The sequence below is a fragment of the Ascaphus truei genome, chromosome 4 (genome assembly GCF_040206685.1).
Source record: "Ascaphus truei isolate aAscTru1 chromosome 4, aAscTru1.hap1, whole genome shotgun sequence".
NCBI classification, from domain to species: domain Eukaryota; kingdom Metazoa; phylum Chordata; class Amphibia; order Anura; family Ascaphidae; genus Ascaphus; species Ascaphus truei.
In genome coordinates this window covers 216,641,745-216,661,217 of record NC_134486.1, presented here as the reverse complement: position 1 = coordinate 216,661,217, position 19,473 = coordinate 216,641,745, and the positions used below count along the sequence as shown (strand labels likewise).

Here is a 19,473-nt window from a genome sequence, read left to right as displayed (position 1 = left end):
CATCTGCCATCACAGTCTCCATGGGTAATACATTCCACATTTTAACTGCCCTTACTGTAAAGAACCCTTTCCTTTGTTGCTGGTAAAATCTCCTTTCCTCCAACCTCAAGGGTTGACCCTGAGTCCTTTGTATTGCCCTTGGGATAAAATGGTTCTTTTGAAAGCTCCTTGTATTGTCCCCAAATATATTTCTATATAGTTATCATGTCCCCTCTTATACGCCTCTTTTCTAATGTAAATAAATCTATACTTTAGCTAGCCTCTCCTCATAGGTTAGATTGTCAATCCCCTTTATTAGTTTGATGGCTTCTGCACTCTCTCTAGTTCCATAATGTATTTTCTAAGGAGTGGTGCCCAAAATTGTACTCCATATTCAAGGTGTGGTCTTACTAATGCTTTGTAAAGGGGCATAATTATGTTTACTTCCCTTCCATCCATTGCCTGTTTAATGCAAGATATGATCTTGTTTGCCTTTGCAGCTACTGCATGACTTTGGGCACTATTGCTAAGCCTGCTGTCTAAAATCACTCCTAAATCCTTCTCCATCAAGGATTCTTCTAATTTATCCCCATTTAATTTGTGTCGACAGTTTATTCTTGCATCCCAAATGCATAATCATATATTTATCTGTATTAAACCTCATCTGCCATATAGCTGCCCAAGTTTCCAGTCTCTCCAAGTCCTTCTGGAGAGAAATTACACCCTGCTCTGATTCTATTACCTTACACAATTTAGTGTCACCAGCAAAGATGGAAACTTTGCTCTCGATGCCAACCTCAAGGTCATTAATAAACAAGTTAAAATGCAGGGGTCCCAGTACCGATCCCTGAGATACTCCACTCACGACTTTAGCCCAACCTTAAAAATTTCCATTTATGACAACTCTGTTGTCTGTCCTTCAACCAGTGTTCAACCCAGGTGCATATATTTGTACCTCTTGTGTGGAAACGTTTCAAAAGCCTTTGCAAAATCTAAGTTGACCACATCAACTGCATTACCCTTGTCTAAATTCCTACTTGCCTCCTCAAAGAAACTAATAAGGTGAGTTTTGCATGACCTATCCTTCATAAATCCATGCTCACTGTTACTAATAATTTTGTTTTCCATTAGGTATTCCTGAATATTACAAAAGACAAAAAAGCCCAATGCTACATCCAATATGACAAAAATACACAGTGAAATACCTATATGTTCTGTTGGAAAAGGGTAATTTAGTTAAACTCTTTGGCCAAAGCGTGATAAGCCTGCAAGCCACATCAAGGCATGACCCGTAGCAGGTCCTAATACTACCTTGATTCCTGAATATTATCCTGTATTAAACCTTCAAGTAGCTTCCCCACTATTTAAGCTTTAAGACCCACCTTAAAACACACTTGCTTAAAGAAGCATATGAGTAGCTTCGTGGCTAAAGCTATACACATGATACATAAAGCTTGGCCCCCTGCAGACACATTTGCCAGAATGCCCTCACACTGTCTCTGTACATTCTTCCTACCTAACAATTAGATTGTAAGCTATTCGGAGCAGGGACTCCTTTTCCTAAATGTTACTTTTATGTCTAAGCACTTATTCCCATGATCAGTTATTTGTATTATTTGTTATTTATATGGTTGTCACGTGTATTACTACTGTGAAGCGCTATGTACATTAATGGCGCTAAATAAATAAAGACGTACATACATATTGAAGTCAGGCTTACAGGTCTGTAATTCCCCAGTTGTGATCTAGCTTCCTTTTTAAATATAGGCACCACATTTGCTTTACGCCAATCTTGTGGTACTGAGCCTGTGGAAAAGGAGTCCTTGAATATTAAATGTAATGGTTTGACAGTTACTGCTTACTGTAATTCCTTGAGAACTCTTGGATGTATGCCATTGGGGCCAGGTGCCTTATTATTTACTTCAATTTTATCAAGACACCTATGAACTTCTTCCTCAGTTAACCAATTGTTCATTAATATATGGGTTGTGGCTTCCTCCTGCGGCACTACTATTGAAATTGATTCTTCCCTGGTAAACACAGAGGCAAATAATTTGTTTAATACCTCTGCCTGCCCATCTCACCCTGAAAGGGTCTTATATTTCCTTTTCTGAAATTTTTGTCCTTCAGGTACTTAAAGAACTTTTTAGGGTTGACCTTGCTTTCTATTGCAATACTTTTTTCATTATTCATTTTCGCTCATTTTATTGCCCCCTTTTTAAATTTTTGTCACATTCCTTATAATTCTGATACGATACCTCCGTCCCTTCTGATTTAAAGAATCTAAACGCCTTCCACTTCTTTTCCATTACACCCTCTACCGGTTTATTTAGCCACATTGGTTTTACTTATTTCTTTCATACTTATTACCCAAGGGTATACACTGATAAGTGTGCTTTTCTAACAATGTTTTAAAGACTGTCCATTTATCTTCTACATTTTTCCCTGCAAAAACATCATCCCAATTTATTCCTTGTAGATTAGTCCTCAATTTAATACAATCTGCCTTTCTGAAGTATAAGGTCTTTGTTGAACCCAAGTAATCTGTTTTCTGATAATGTATTTCAAAAGTGACCATGTTATGATCACTGATACCCAAATGTTAGAGAACTTGAATATGTGCTATTACTTCTACATTGTTTGATATTACCAAATCCAGAACTGCCCCACTCCTGGTTGGTTCCTCAATAATTTGGGTCATGTAATGGTCTTTAAGCACCCCTATAAACCTGTTTCCTTTTGTTGTAATGCTAATCTCATTGCCCCCCGTCTGTGTCTGGATAATTAAAATCCATCATTGTGCAAACATTACCTAGTTTTGATGCCTTCTCCATTTGCAAATAATTTTAGCTTCACATATGCACATGCACACACACATGCATTTGCACATGCGCACACATATTCACATGCACGTACACATGTGCACGCATATGCACATGAGCACACATACATTTGCACATGCACAAGCGGGGACAAAAACACTGTCTCAAACTACAGGCCAATCTCTCTTGTCCCAATACTTTCCAAAGTCAAGGAAAAATGTGTTCACTCCCAATTAAGCAATTACTATACCAAGACAAATTTCCCTAACCAATTCCAATCTGGCTTTCGCCCCAAACACTCCACGGTAACTACCCTAATAAAAGTTTACAATTAGATCCAGTGTGGAATGGAACTGGGACAACTAACTGGTGCAATATTCCTAGATTTTGCAAAGGCTTTTGATACCGTTGATCATGTTATCTTGCTCAACAAACTCCAGTGCTCTGGAATAGGGAAGCATGCTTTAAACTGGATTCATTCCTTCGTATCAGGTAGATCCCAACATGTGTTTATCTCGGGCACTAAGTCCAACCCCTTGGATATCACCTGTGGTGTCCTGCAAAGATCTGTTCTGGGGCCCCTACTCTTCTCGGTCTTCATCAATGTTCTTCCTATAGCTTGTAAGGGAGCCTCAATAGACATGTATGCGGATGACACAATCTTATATGCACAGAGTAATAACCTCTCTGACACATACTTCAATCTGACTTTTTGAGACTTGAAAACTGGATTTCCCAAAACAAACAGTTTTTAAACACTGACAAGACTGTAACAATGGTATTTGGGACCAAGACTAAATTTCTAAAGCTTCCAATGAAGGAGCTACAGATCAAAACTAACTACTCTATGCTAGCCCCTGTTACTAGTTTAAAATATTTGGGCATATGGTTTGACTCCTATTTAACTTTTGGGTTGCACATTGATACCTTGACATCCAAAACTTATGCCAAACTAGGTATACTATATAGGAACAAATCCTCCCTAAGTCTGCTGGTCAGAAAGCGCATCGCACAGCAGATGCTAATGCCAATTATCGAGTATGGGGACATAGTATATGGCAGGGGGGGGCGCAAGATTTCTCTGGGGGGGGCGTGGCGGCTGCAGAGGCCCTGCACTCTTCCCCAAGTCATTTAAACTAAGTGCCGGGAATCGCGTGAGGCAACTGCAGTGTCTCCTACCTTGTCAGCAACGCCGCCGCGGGATCATGTGACGTGACGCGTCGCCATGGCAAGCGCATCAAATGAAGCCGCGGGTGACATGACGACGTGATCCTGCACGTCATTTGACGCCGGATTTTTGGTAGGGCTGACACAAGTACAGGGGCTGGCAGGCAGGGGGGGGGGGGCGCAGTGCACAAAGTTTGCACACCCCTGGTATATGGCACGGCACCCCAAACTCACCTTGGCAAACTTGATACCCTCTACAACTCAATATGCCGCTTTGTCCTCCAATACAATTACAACACACATCACTGCAAAATGCTCAAAGAACTAGATTAGTCATCACTTGAGTCTAGACGCAAATTTCACCTTTCCTGTCTTGCCTTCAAATACTTTCTGGGCAAGCTACCCATCTATGTGAACAAGCTCCTTACCCCTTCCACATGCAGCACTTATCTGAGATCTGACTCCAAAAGACTGCTCATGGTCCCAAGGCTCAACAAAGTATCCGTCCGCCCCTCCTTTTCTTACCGTGCACCCCAAAACTGGAACAGTCTACTGGAGACTCTAAAGCTGTCTCACATTTTAATCTGGTCTGTAACTGTTATAAAGCCTATAATGTTTATTATCTTTAACTGTGCATGCAATGTCTTGTGTATATAATGTACTGTATAACCCGTTTCACTTATTGTAACCATGTATTTGTCATTATAAAGCTACGGCCACAGTGCTTGCGCTGCACACGCGCCTGGCTGCGCTGGCAGCCGAGTCCCCCGGTCTGCAGTGAGCTGCAGGGGGAAAGATGGGGGGGGTCGGTGGGCGGCCGTGACGTCACCCAGCAGGTTCACTCTCATTGGCTGAACCGCCAGGGGGCGTGGCCTAGCGCTCTGTCACGAGTCCTGCTTTCAATTTTCTTAAGAGCAGGAGTTTGTCGGCGCAGCTTGTACTTTTTTCATTAGTATGGAATACCTAATTAAATCATGAAAATTATATTAATATTGTCCATTATTCCTTTGCAGTTTTGAGGCTTTTGTATATCAAATTATAGAATACATTGTCGCTCATTATTTTTTGTTCTAGGATATGCTACATGCTGCCTTTCAGTACAGACAAAATAAGAGCTCTCTGTATAAAAGTGAACACACAGAAAAGGAACCCGAGTATATTCCATGGACGGGTAAGTAAAATGAATGCTCTGAAAATGTAAACCAAAAATATATTGGAAAAACAGCCATGTTAAGAAAATATAATTATACCTATCTCTGCACTAAATGGTCTTGTACACAAAATCTTGAGGCTTATAATTTATATGACAAACAAGCACCGTTTGAAAAAAAAAAAACCCCACTATGCGCACAGTAGGGTTCAATTGTGTCTCTTCCTAGCAATGATCCAGAATCCACAATATGGCAAAGTCACCCAATACATAGCATTGTCAGGTCTTCTAGTTTGTGTGAAAGTGGCACTGGACATCTGTAAGAGCAAAAGTCACATCGGAGCACATCTCTCTAGATCTCCACCTTTCTTACATGTTATACTTCTGAAATGCCTGCAATACAATGACTATTAGCAATCTCTTTTAAATCCGTTCAACATGCTGCATGAAGTGTGCAATACAATATTGTTCAACCTTTCATAAGTCTTCACTAGAGAAAAATGTAGGGGTAGGGGGGTCTTTAGTTACACATTTTGGCCAAAACATAACATACAAGGTATGGTCACTGGCATGGTCACCACCTCAGGTAAAAGTTGCTTCATGTATCCACGTCGCTTTCCGTAAGAATCCCTCACTTGTCCCTCACATGTCCCTCACATCCACCATTGTCCATGGCTATGTAATAGTCTCTTAATTATTATTATAACCTTGAAACTGGAAACGTTTTTAATTTTTGTTCTTGCTGCACATATTCTGGCTGAACCTTTCTGCATTCTTCCCATCCTTAACACTCCAACGTCTACATTCACTGGGGATAGTGTTTACTTCACAATTGTTGGAGGATTACAAGGCTTGGCTTCATCATACTATTGGGGAGATTTACTAAGCACCGATGCGGGGGTATCGCACCTCGATCCAGCATTAAGACTTGAGTAGCAGTTGACGCCGTATCAGGGCGCAATACCCCCTCACAGCTTATTGAATCTTGACAGACGTCTAATAAAGAATGTGTAAAGCAGCTGCTGTTCTAACTGATTTCTCTCTGTGGGAGGTTGAAGGTTTACCGCAAGGCTCATGTCTATCCATCAAATCTCATAGCATCCTCTTTACAAACTGAAGATTAAAGGATCTCTGCCTGCAAGAATAGGAGTGGGAAAAGAATTCCAGGATACACAACGTGTATATAGTGTGTGTGTGTATGAGTTATAGATAAAGATATATATCTATCTCGAGTGCATTTTTTCCCCTGGCGAGACTTTCCGGCGGCGTAGTGAATCTTGTCTCGGCATTCTCCTGCGTCTGCCCCTTCAACTCCCGGCATTCTCCTGTAACTTCTGTGAAACGGGGCACTACGTGACTGTATGTATGTATGTGTGTGTGTATATATGTATATATATATATATATATATATATATATGTGTGTGTATGTATGTATGTATGTATGTATGTATATATATATATATATATATATATATATATATATATATACACACAAAACAAAAAGCGCAACATTTAGTTCATTATTTATTATACAAAAATTTAAACCACATACATACGTGTGTGTGTTTTAAACTTGAGATTAATTTGCACAAACTTAATTTCACTTTATTTGGCACTGTTTTATGAACAGAATTTGTTTGTTTCTGCAGCTTTTAGTGGGCCTGCTGGAATCCGAACAGTGATTGTGCGTCAGCATGCCATCATCCTGAAGAAGGTCTATCCTCAGGCTGATAGTGGCCTCCGCAGTACCTTGACTGAGCAACTGGTAGCGCTGTTAAGTTATTTCCTTGACGACTATGTCACTCAGCTGAAATCTGTGGACAGGCCAAGTGACCAAGAGAGATACTGCATTCTGGAAATGGAATATACACAGAAACGATCAGAGCTTTTGTCTCCTTTGTGTAAGTGAAAATGTTTCATTTGCTTGGAATCTCTGGTATGGCTTCCTCCTGTGATACAGTATAAATCAATCAGGAAAAGTGGTAAATACTATTTCCCTAGCGTGAGACTGACCCCAGATTTTTATTGTTGTAATTTAAAACAATAATTAGCAGTGGGTACAAACAGTATATTCGCAGCACACAGAAGCAGTACTCCTTGCACAGCAGAGGTATTTATTAGAAGAAAGGCATGCATACATACAGACAATCAAACCAGGCCTTTACAATGATGTGAAACACAGAAAAAAATGGGGGAGCACAAGTTGCAAATGGTAATAGCTCCTGACAGTGGTCCGGTGGGGTATAGTGTGTCCAAGTGGATCTTCTGTCTTGAGGGTAGTGGGGAGATACTAGTGTAAAAATCTATTAGAATAATAGATTATCACTTAAGGTTTTAAGGGGTATTAAACCCCAAGAAGGTTGTTACACACTCTTTACTTATCTATTTACCTATTTCCACATTGCATATTGAGATAGCGCCCGGGTACTTTTTCCTGTTTTTCTTGTTGACCGAACCAGTTTCAGGATGGCTTAATAGTCATTAGGTTTCAGGTTGCCTATTCCACTGGTATTTGTCCAACATGAGCTATTGTATAAACAGAATCCTTCACTCAGCCAACACACATACAGCCCACACGGTAGATCAGTCAGAATTCTGATCAATTGTATTGGACAGGATATATTCCTGTTCTCTGATTGTACATATTTGAAGTACGACGTTCTAAACTTTACCCTCTCTATAATATAAACGGATTCTGTGGTGATACTGAATCCCTACAGTATGTCAGGCTTGTAAGCCCAATGTAAATGTATTTTATGCTGTATTTGCTTTTCTAGGTTATTATTTTATTTATTTATTTATAAAATATTTTACCAGGAAGTAATACATTGAGAGTTACCTCTCGTTTTCAAGTATGTCCTGGGCACAGAGAAAAACAAATAATACATGGTTACAAATACAGTTACATAAATGAACAGGGTATATATTATATACAAGACATTGCGTGCACAGTTAAAGAAAATATATATTATGGGTGTATGAAACAGTTACAGACCAGATTAAAATGTGAGACAGCCTTAGATTTGAAAGAACTTAAACTGGTGGTGGATATGAGAGTCTCCGGTAGGTTGTTCCAGTTTTGGGGTGCACGGTAGGAGAAGGAGGAACGTCCGGATACTTTGTTGAGCCTTGAGACCATGAACAGTCTTTTGGAGTCTGATCTCAGATGATAAGTGCTGCATGTGGTAGGGGTGAGGAGCTTGTTCAGATAGCTGGGTAGCTTGCCCATGAAGAATTTAAAGGCAAGACAGGAAAGGTGAACTTTGCGCCTAGACTCTAGTGATGACCAATCTAGTTCTTTGAGCATATCGCAGTGATGTGTGTTGTAGTTGCATTGGAGAACAAAATGACAAATTGAATTGTAGAGGGTGTCAAGTTTGCTAAGGTGGGTTTGAGGTGCCGAGCCGTATACTATGTCTCCATAGTCAATAATTGGCATGAGCATCTGCTGTGCGATACGCTTTCTGACCAGGAGACTTAGGGAGGATTTGTTCCTGTAAAGTGCCCCTAGTTTGGCATAGGTCTTGGTTGTCAGGATATCAATGTGCATCCCGAATGTTAAGTGGGAGTCAAACCATAAGCCCAGGTATTTAAAACTAGTGACAGGGGTTTGAGTGGTGTTAGTGTTGGTTCTAATCAGGAGCTCAGTCACTGGAAGCTTTAAAAATTTAGTCTTGGTCCCGAATACCATTGTTACAGTCTTGTCAGTTTTTAAAAACAGTTTGTTTTGGGAAATCCAGTTTTCGAGTCTCAAAAAGTCAGACTGAAGTATGTGTTGAAGGTTAGAGAGGCTATGGCTGTGTGCATATAGGATTGTGTCATATGCATACATGTGTATTGAGGATTCCTTACAAGCTGTGGGAAGATCATTAATGAACACTGAGAAGAGTAGGGGCCCCAGAACAGAGCCTTGCGGGACACCACAGGTGATGTCCAGGGGGTTGGAGTTAGAGCCTGAGATGGACACATGTTGGGATCTTCCTGATAGGTAGGACTGAAACCAGTTTAAAGCATGTTTCCCTATTCCTGAGCTCTGGAGTTTGTTAAGCAGGATAGCATGATCAACTGTGTCAAAAGCCTTTGCAAAATCTAGGAATACTGCACCAGTGAGTTGACCCCGTTCCATTACACACAGGATTTCATTGCAAACTTTTAGCAGGGTAGTTACGGTGGAGTGTTTGGGACGAAACCCAGATTGGAATTGGCTAGGGAAATTTGTCTTGGTATAGAAATCGCTTAATTGAGAGTGGACACATTTTTCCATGACTTTGGATAAAATTGGGAGAAGTGAGATTGGCCTGTAGTTTGAGACAGTGTTTTTGTCCCCACTTTTGAAGATTGGGACAACTCTGGCAGTTTTCCAGGTCTTAGGGATATGGCCTGCAGACAGGATAGAGTTGACTATGGACGCAATTGGTTTGGCAATGGCTGGGACACCAAGTCGTAGGAACCTAGATTGTAGTAAGTCAGGTCCACATTGGCTGCTTAGTTTTAGTTTGAGGAGCGCTTGTATAATCTCCTCTTCCGATACTGGGCCAAATTGAAAATTGTGGGCAGTGTTGGGAGGGGGTGGGACTATAGGGGTACTCCCAGGATGAGATTCAGGTTTGTGGTTTGGGCTACATTTCGCTAATAAGTTATTGGCGCACCCCACAAAGTAATCATTGAAGGCATTTGCAATGTCAGTGGGGTCTGTCAGAGTAATATCCCCCTTAGTGATATTACTTGGTTGTTGATGGTTAGGAAGCTGGAACATGTTGTTGATAACCTTCCAGAAGTTAGCTGGGTTTGTTGTATTTTGGTGGAGATTGTCAGAGTAATATTGTGCTTTTGCATGCCTTGTTTGCCTTGTGCACATGTTCCGCGTGCATCTGTAGTGATTGAGATCCTTGGTAGTGCCAGTTACTTTGTAGCTTTTCCACAAGGCATCCCTGAACTGGTAGTGTGCTATAAGGTCAGGTGCTACCCATGGAAGGTGGGCACCCCATACCCTTATTCTGCGTACTGGAGCATGGGTATCACAGAGTTTTAAGTACTCTGATTGGAAATAGTCAAGCGCAGAATCAGGGTCGGGAATTAAATCGATTCTGTGCCATGGGCAGTTGGTAAGGTCATCCAGAAACTGTTGTGAGTTAAAGTTTTTAAATGTTCTAGTGAGGAGAACTTTAGGGCTTGATTGGGGCGTTTTAATTTTCCTTACACAGTACACTATTGCATGGTCACTGAAAATGTCAGGAAGGATGCCAGAGGATTGGATTCTGCTGGGGTTTGAGGAGAGAATCCAGTCTAGCAAGGAATGGTTATGCGATTTCAGGTTTATCCGTGTGGGTTGGGAAATGAGTTGCGATAGGTAAAGTGACTTGAGTTTTATCTGGATTTTGTGGTTTTTAGGGTCAAGCCAATTGAAGTTGAAATCTCCAAGAACTAGCAGCTCACTCTTCTCATTCAGAGAGGAAATGGAGCCAAGAAATTGGGTGATATCAGTCAGGGATTGTAGAGGGGCTTTAGGGGGGCGGTAGATGCCAGCAAGCAAGATGGGCTTAGAAAAGGGGAGGCAGATTTTGCCAACTAGAATTTCAAAAGAGGATGGGCTTGGTGGGCAATTTAACAGTGTAAATTGTAAGGTTATGTTTGATTAGCAAACAAACTTTCATTGCACTGTCTTCATGTCCATCCAAACACAGACAAGATGCCTTATACAAATGTTAAAATGGTTTCTGAGTGTATTAAATCTGGCTTATTGCACAATGTCTAACCTACACGTGTGTGTGTGTGTGTGTGTATATATGTGCACACACACACACACACGTGTTTTTGTCACTTTTTTTACCCACTATAACTTAACTAAGTGTGTGTATGTGTATAAGAAGTTGGCGTTACAGCTGACGAAACGCATAGGTTACGTCACTGTGTCCACCAGCTGGTGTGGGAGGAGGGCTGAGCAACGTTAGGAGTTTGGAGAGTGGAGAGCACTGGCTTTATCTACATCAGAGATTATTAGTGGGATTTGCAGCTCGTGCAGCTGCACTTGGCTTTCAAACAGCCATTTCTATCTGCTGCAGCATATCCCTTTGGAGGAAATTGGCTGTCGTGTGAGGGGGGTATTGAGGAGACAGGACGGCATCTCTAGTGCTAGCCCGCTATGCAATCAAGTATCTTGGTATTTACCAGTGCCACTTCCTCCCTTTAGACCTTTTTGGACTATTTTTGGACACCGCTATTGGATATATATATATCTATATATATAGAGATATATATATATATATATATATATAGATATATCTATATATATATATATATATATCTTTTTATTTTCCTAATATATCCCATTGTATTGTATTGTTATGCTTTAATATTTACTGTTTGTTTTTTCTTATCTGTTTATCCTGCAACCAAGCCAATATTTGTCTTTATTAAATTTTTTCCTTATTTTAATAGCATTCAGGTTTGCGCTTTCTTCTTCTTTTATTTATATATATATATATACACACACGTTTCACACTCGCACATGTTGGGGGAAAAGTGATAAGTGAATATTTGTGTAGTTCGCTAGACTTGGTTGCATTTGTTTGAGTGATATTTTTGCTGCTCAACCTTTACACTGGAAGTCCGGTAGCACCCGAGTGCCACTGGACTTCTGGGATTTGCTTCGGTAGCGATCTCATTGCCTTGACCGCCCCTCCCCGGGCACTAAAACGGAAGTGGAGTGTCTTCCGTGTCTATCAGGCTCATCGCTCTGGTGGAGTGGGCAGCCCGATCATGCCCATCTTGCATTGCAGGCCTTTACATAGTTACATAGTTACATAGTAGATGAGTTTGAAAAAAGACATGCGTCCATCAAGTTCAACCTATGCTAAATTTAGACGACAGATACTTTATCCTATATCTGTACTTACAGTATATTGCTACAGAGGAAGGCAAACAAAAACCCAAATGAAAAATCATCTGATATCTCATAAGGGGAAAAAAAAATTCCTTCCTTATCTGATGGTGCCCGCCTCGAATCAGGAAGCTGACCCGCAGGGCTGAGGTAGGAATGCAGATTAACCGACCAGAGCCCGGGGACAGAGTCCTGTATGAGTATCCGTAGTCTGTAAGCAGGCTGGGGTCAGGGCTGGCGGCAGTGGGGCAGAGTCCAGGCGACGGGTAAAAGGTCAGGCGGAAGGCAGCGAGGTCGGGGAGCACAGTCCGGGGTCAGCAACAGGGATTCCAAATAGGCAAAAGGCGTGACAGCGAATATCACCCGGAGCTGCAGCTAACCGAACTTTGCTCGGCGACTCCTATTGGGAACTGCAGCCTTAAGTAGCAGGCTGCCAGTAACCAAAATGTCTGAACTGAGGAGAAAGGGCAGGCAATCTGGAAACCCCAAACTGCTGGAATCCTTACACCTGAGTCCAATAATTGGCAATCAGATTACTCCCTGGATCAACATCCTTCCCATGTTTACTTACTGTATTTAGTATATCTTTCTGACAAAAAATGTGAGAAATAGATCTGATCTGATGTTTTTCTCTTCGGCAGTGACTCTGGGCCAGTACCAGTGGGCTGCTACCCTTGCGGAGAAGTATTGCGACTTTGATATCCTGGTGCAAATATGTGAAATGACCGATAATCAGACCAGGTTGCAGCAGTACTTGACTCAGTTCTCAGATCAGGTAAACCCCTCCTGTGAGAGGTGAGGGTGGGTCGGGAAATCACATTTTTGGGGGGATGTAGTAACCTAAACTGTTTTGGCCAATAAAATGGTACTAAGAAACACATTTTGAATATGTATAAATGGTATGTCAGCTAGTTGCTTGAGCAGTGGTCATAAGCGAAGTTACCCAACTCAAATAGAATGATGCATATCAAATTATGCATAGAGGTCCTACGTCCTTGTCCTTTTATCTTAACATAAAAAAAACTGTTATATGAATTAAGCGTCGTAAACTTGCTTTATTACTTTGATTATTGCATGATTACTTACATTTTATTTATTTATTTATTTATAAAATATTTTACCAGGAAGTAATACATTGAGAGTTACCTCTCGTTTTCAAGTATGTCCTGGGCACAGTTAAGACAAATAATACATGGTTACAAGTACAGTTACATAAATGAACAGGGTGTACATTATATACAAGACATTGCATGCACAGTTAAAGAAAATATATATTATGGGCGTGTACATCTCACACAGGCAAGCACACTTTTCTTTTACCTCTGCATTTGCCACATTTTTTTAGGGGCTTGGGACTATATATACATATATACACACATACATATATACATACTGTATATACACACATATATACATACACACACCTCGCCAAATTATAAAAAGAGCCCCTCCCCCTCCCTCTCTAATCCCCCTCATTTTACCCGCTAGCGAGATTTACCGGTGGCGTGGTGCGGCGTCTCCTTCATCTCCCCCTTCAACTCCCGACATTCTCCTGCAACTTCAGTCAAAATGGCCATGCCACCTTGCCATGACTACGCTACGTGACGGCGCCATGGCAACTTGATGCCGTGTGACGTTGTGGCATCCCGTTGTCATGGCAATGCAGCGTCATTTGATGCCGCACGGCCATTTTTACGGAAACTGCAGGAGAATGCCGAGAGTTGATATGGGGGATGCAGGAGAATGCCGGGAGAGGCCGCAGCACGCCACCAGTAAAATGCACTTGCCCCAGTCAAGGGGGCGAGTGCATTTGTGGAGCCCTGTGTGTGTGTGTGTGTGTGTGTGTATCTCTCTATATCTCTATCGTTCGCCAAGTTCTTAAAAAACTAAACAGCGCCAGTCATTTTACCTGCTGGCAATTCTTACCGGCGCCGTGGTGTGGCGTCTCCCAGCATTCTCCTGCGTCTCCCCCCTGCAACAACTCCCGTGAACATAGCTGTGCGGCATCAAATGACGCTGCTTTGCGATGGCAACGGACTGCTACGTTACGTCATTTGTCATGATAATGCGGCGTCATTTGGCCCCGCGCAGCCATTTTCATGGAAGCTGCAGGAGAATCCCGGAGTTGAATGTGGGGGACGCAGGAGAATGCCGGGAGTCGGCGCACCACGCCGCCGCCGGTAAGTCTCGCCAGTGGGTAAAATACACTCGCCCCAGGCAAGGGGGCGAGTGCATTTGTCGAGCCGTGTATGTGGGTATATCAGTACAAAACTGGAGGTGTGGGTTACCGTGTGAAATTAGTTCTTTCAAAGTGCATTGCAGGGCTTTTCAGACCCCAGAAAGAGCTTGTAAAGAGCTTGTGTTGAATTTTATAGATGTTAATTGGTGCCTCATGCTCCAGTTCGCACCGAATTAAAAGGACCCAACGTGCACCTGTTTTTTGAGCAATGCTCTGTTTGTAACACTTTATGTATATCCACCAGTGTTTTTAGTTTTTGTTTTTTTCCATATACCACATAGAATTTTTCAGATTTCCTGTTTCGCTGGTATTTGGAGAAAGGGAAGCGCGGGAAGCTGTTATCTCAGCCGGTTTCTCAACACGGACAGCTGGCTTCCTTCTTGCAATCTCACGAACACCTCAGCTGGTTACATGAGATCAACAGCCAGGACTTTGAAAAGGTAAGCAATCAATATCCCAAAATCCCAGTTTCTGGCCAAATTCGGATTCATGTTCTTTTTACGCCCGATCTTCAGGGTACTAAAGCCACACACCAAGCTTTGGAAAGAACCCATGCACAAAAGAGGCAGTCCCACGTACCATAGACAAGTGATTTGTAACCGTTCTGGTGCAAAGCAATGAGTTTCAGGCCCCACTGACACCAACTGTTTTAAACAACTTACCAATGCAATCTTTCCTGTGAAAAATTAACAATGACCTTTACAAAATAAATTTAAAAAAATCTATTCAGCATATTTTCAAAAAGTGGGATACAGAAAATAAAAAGGGGGTAAGTTGGGCAGTCACAGCAGTAATCACAGGTGTTTTACTATCCGGTGTCACGGGGACCAGTACTTTTGTTCACCTTTATTTTCCAGGATTATTTACAAAAGACGGGACAAAGATGTTGAATAAATGGGTTTATTTTGGCAAGGCTAGCAGATATACAAAAATGCACCAAAACAGGGAAATGGATACCGTCTGGGGGGAGACACTAGCCTCAACTAGGTGCAGGGCGCCTTCTTCAGTAGGCTTACCCTGTCCGCTCTACGTCCAGGAAACACACGGTACAATTTTCGGGAGAGCCGCCATGCTCTCCCCGCTGGTCTTGGCTCCGTCCAATTCTCAGTACTTGGCCGCGATAACTTGCTCCCAGCGCTTAGTCTCCGCTTGGCCAGGCTGCTCCGGCACCTCAGTGCCGAGCACCCGCCGGTCGCATCACTGGACTAAGCCTGGAGCAAGTTGGATCGTTCCTCAGAACTTGGCCACGTCCTCAGAACTTGTCCTCAGCTAGGCCAGGCTTCTCTGGCATCGCTGAATGCTTTGCTATTCGGAGCAAAGCACTTGAAAAGCCCCCCAGCGCTTCACTGGACCAAGTCCCAAGAATGTTTGGTTCTCTGATTGGGCAGTCCCCTTATATAGACCTCAGTGTCCTATGTTTAACATGGAAGAGGGACTGGCGACCAATCAGAGCACGGGTTTCACACAGCAGCCAATCACGAACCAGCGGCTCATCCGGCTGTAACCAATCAAAGGAGGGGGCGCGCTTAGGCTCAGTATTCCGGCGAGCGGGAAATTTGAACTGGCCAATGGGAACCGTGCCTACGAACAACGGCTTCCCCTTGGTGCCCCATAACTTCCGCTGGGTAGGCTCCACAGTGTCTGAGAGAACAAAGAGTCTCCCCCGTGGGGAGCCTTTGTCTCTGGACCTGGTTCTCCGTCCTTGCCCGCTCAACCAGATGGCCCAACACCACGCTACTCCCATCATCCATTTTGATCCACCATCTCTATGCAGACATCCTGGCTAATCGTATTACCAGGACTGCCTCCATAGAATCCACATTTTAAAAACATATTTCTTCCTGTAACCTGGGCTCAGGATTTGGTTGATAAAATTAGCTTTGCTGACGGGAGAAACAATATTTCATAGGGGAAACATGACGGTATTAAGGTGCATTTGCGGGTTAAATTATGGGGCAACCGGTAATTTTGCCCCAAACATTTTACACACGTTAGTACTTTCCCCCTCTCCCCCCCCTTCAGTATCCACTATAAAGTCCTGTTCCTGAAGTCCCAGTTCTGTACCTATGATGGATAAGAGATACAAAACAGGTTTTTAGGGGTAACCAGCCGGGCTTCACCATTATTATGAAGGCTGGCTACCTCCACCGATACTTTGCCTGGGGAAAATGAGGTTCACAAAAGGCTTTCTTATGGAAATAAATTAGATAAGGAGCATAGCTCTCCTGCTAATGCATCTTCAGGAAATCCTAAAAAGATTGTTATTTAAAAAAAAAAAAAAAAGATTTTTAATTTTTTTTTATTTGGCTGTGTGAGGCTTCATTTTTTTCAAGGAAAATTTTCCAATGCCTTTTTGACAAGCCCACAGGAAGTCAATCAACTCGACATCTTCCAAAAAAATGTAAATACATTATTTAAAAGCATTTATTCCGACAAGATAAAAAAAATTATGTTTGTTACAATGTAAAAATGATACAAATACAAGATGAAATCTCCAGAGTTTTACAGCTGTAGTTCTAGCTTGCTGGTTCTAATCAATATCTCTACTAATTTCAGGCTCACAGGACGCTTCAGACTTTGGCAAATATGGAGAAGCGATACTTTTGTAAGAAGAAAACTCTGCTGGGACTGAGTAAATTAGCTGCTTTGGCATCTGGTTTCCATGAGGATGTATTACAAGAAAAGATTGACGGTACAAAAGAGGATAATAACGAAACGTAAAAGTTACTCAATGATATATATTAGTTTGTTGCGTTTGCCAATAGAAAACTATATTTGAAAACGGTATTTATCATACAAGAGACAGCGCTGGAGCACTCAAGAGATTTCCCAAAAAATCTTCCAGTTTTATTAATCCAAAGCACAAAGCGATGTTCACAGAGTAGACCGTAGGATGGGGAGGTTAAAAAAAAATGCAGTCAGTTGTTTTGTGCCTCAAGATACAGAATGATTCTTGTTCTTAAACGGATAATTGTTTTTGAAATGTTTGTCTGTTGTGTATTACGATGGGCTAACGAAAGGTATAAAGAACAGGGCTCCACGGAATTTAAATACACTATTGCCAACAGAATGACTTGACGTTTCGGCCATACATGGCCTTTATCAAAAGCAGAATGGCTTTTAGATGCCATGTATGGCCGAAACGTCAAGTCATTCTGTTGGCAATATTGGATTATGACAGGGAATCCTGAACCAGGAGCACCGGTATTTGTATCTTATTTATTTCATATATTTTGGTGTGCAGCAGTTTCCCTATATAAGTTACGATGGGCTACAACAGACAGTGGTGTATAAATAACATATAAGGCCGTGCCCACAGTAGGCGCTACCATGCACGCAACAGATCTGGAAATAGGTTCGCACGGCTGTTGCCTGAGCGGTGTCCTCCGTTGACGCGCGCGACAGAGAGGCTTGGCCGTGATGTCACCAGGCTGTACTTACTCCTTGATAAAGGACATTTGTGTCTGAAACGCGTAGGAGGACTTTTTCCACCTCCTTGGGATGATGTTTTTTGTACTTGTGCTGAATAAATAGAACCTTATTTTTATACCTCCTGACTCCCTGGCAGTGCACTGTTTTCTCCCTTTTTCTCTATCGTTGAACAATTGAGGTTCGCCCTCATTGGTTCAAACGGCTCACGTGACGCGGCTGTCGCACAAATTTTTTTATGGATTTGTCTCCTCCAAATCCTGCTGCGCTGTCGTGCGCATCACATCCCGCGCAGTATGGCAGGACAGGTTAAAGTAAATGAATTTGTTTGTGCCGCTTGCGGTCTCGCGCCTACTATGGCCACGGCTTAATGAAAGAAACAATAGAAATACCATTGGCCATTGCGGTCTCTGCATACAGCGTAGAGTCTAATAGGAAAGATGGGTCCATGTTAAAATGGACAAGAAGCAAAAGGTGACACACTGTACTCATTTGCATGTTATTACCCAGAATCCCTTGCTGTAGTGGAATCACTGTATGCTGAGAGATCATGGCAAAAGGCAGGGTTGCAGCCCTGTCTGACGTGAATGTGCTCACAAGTGGTATTTTTCATATTAAAGAGAGACTGCATAGAGGAGCTGTGGCCGCTCACTGTGAATTTGGCAGCTGTGATGCACGTATAAATTGCAGGGAAATAGTGGAAGTTTGAAGAGGAAGTGAGGCTATCGGGAGAGCATTAGCTAGGCTTACTTAAAGAAGTGATTCTTCAGGGAACTTTAAAACACGTATAAGGTGGGGAGTCGTTTCTTAGCGAGGTAATTCCAGAGATTCTTTCCTGTATGAATTTCTTTGGCAAACTGCTCTGCACAGTACCACATTATCCCTGTTCATTGTTTTCCAATGTGTTTAAATTATGTCAAAGCTAATCCATTTTTATTTTACATTTTTCAAATCACAAACCAAATAAAAGGAAGCCTTGATAAATACTATTCAAAATGAAAAAATATAGATAAAAATGATTTGTCAATAAACTTATAACTATTAAATATTTTACATGCGTGAAGTATTGACAGACGTAATATAACAATTTAATATAGTGTCATTTCAAATGAAGTCGTGGATTAATGAACTAATTAATTAAATTAGTGTTGAAAATTATTTAAAAAAATAAAATATGGATTACTGGTCTCAGTCAACACGTTTTCTGATCTCCGAAATTAACGGGTATTATTCACAGAATCATCTTTTCTGTGCTAGGAATGTTTTTTTATCTTTTTTTTTTTTTAACGCTAGAAATATCAGAGCAGGAGCGTTTCTTGCTCCATCAGGAGACCTTGCCCAACCAGCTTCTGGAGGAGAAACAGCTGGACTTGAATGTGATGCCTGTGTTGACCCCAGTAGAACTTGTCAAGGTAGGTGTCTGAAATTGTAAGCTATGTACAGTATGTATGTATATCTTTATATAGCGCCATCTATATACAGAGCGCTTCAACAGTAATACACATGACATCATTTTGCAACACGTAATAGGAATAAGCGCTTGAGACCTAAGTAACATTAGGAAAAAGGAGTCCCTGCCCGGAAGAGTTTACAATCTAATTAGTAAGTAGGAAGAACGTACAGAGACAGTAGGAGGGAATTCTGTTAGTGCACCTGCAAGAGGTCATGCTCGATGTATGAGGTGTATAGTAGCAGCCACGGAGCTACCATATGCTTCGTTAAAGAAATGTTTTAAGATGCGTCATAAAGGTGGATAGAGAGGGTGCCAGTTGGATATTGTTTTTGCCTCATGCTGCCCTTGTACTGC

General features: G+C 41.9%; 1 protein-coding gene across 2 annotated transcripts in view; it reads left to right on the top strand.

Annotated features, from left to right (window-relative positions):
* Window positions 1-19,473, top strand: part of NUP133 (nucleoporin 133) — a 97,487-nt gene that overhangs the window by 58,502 nt on the left and 19,512 nt on the right. For both annotated transcript variants that reach the window (XM_075596867.1, XM_075596865.1), the window contains exons 18-23: window positions 5,043-5,139; window positions 6,768-7,019; window positions 12,640-12,773; window positions 14,519-14,677; window positions 16,794-16,929; window positions 18,960-19,078. In XM_075596867.1, coding sequence (XP_075452982.1) covers window positions 5,043-5,139; window positions 6,768-7,019; window positions 12,640-12,773; window positions 14,519-14,677; window positions 16,794-16,929; window positions 18,960-19,078 — 897 coding nt within the window. The remainder of the gene's footprint in view (window positions 1-5,042; window positions 5,140-6,767; window positions 7,020-12,639; window positions 12,774-14,518; window positions 14,678-16,793; window positions 16,930-18,959; window positions 19,079-19,473) is intronic.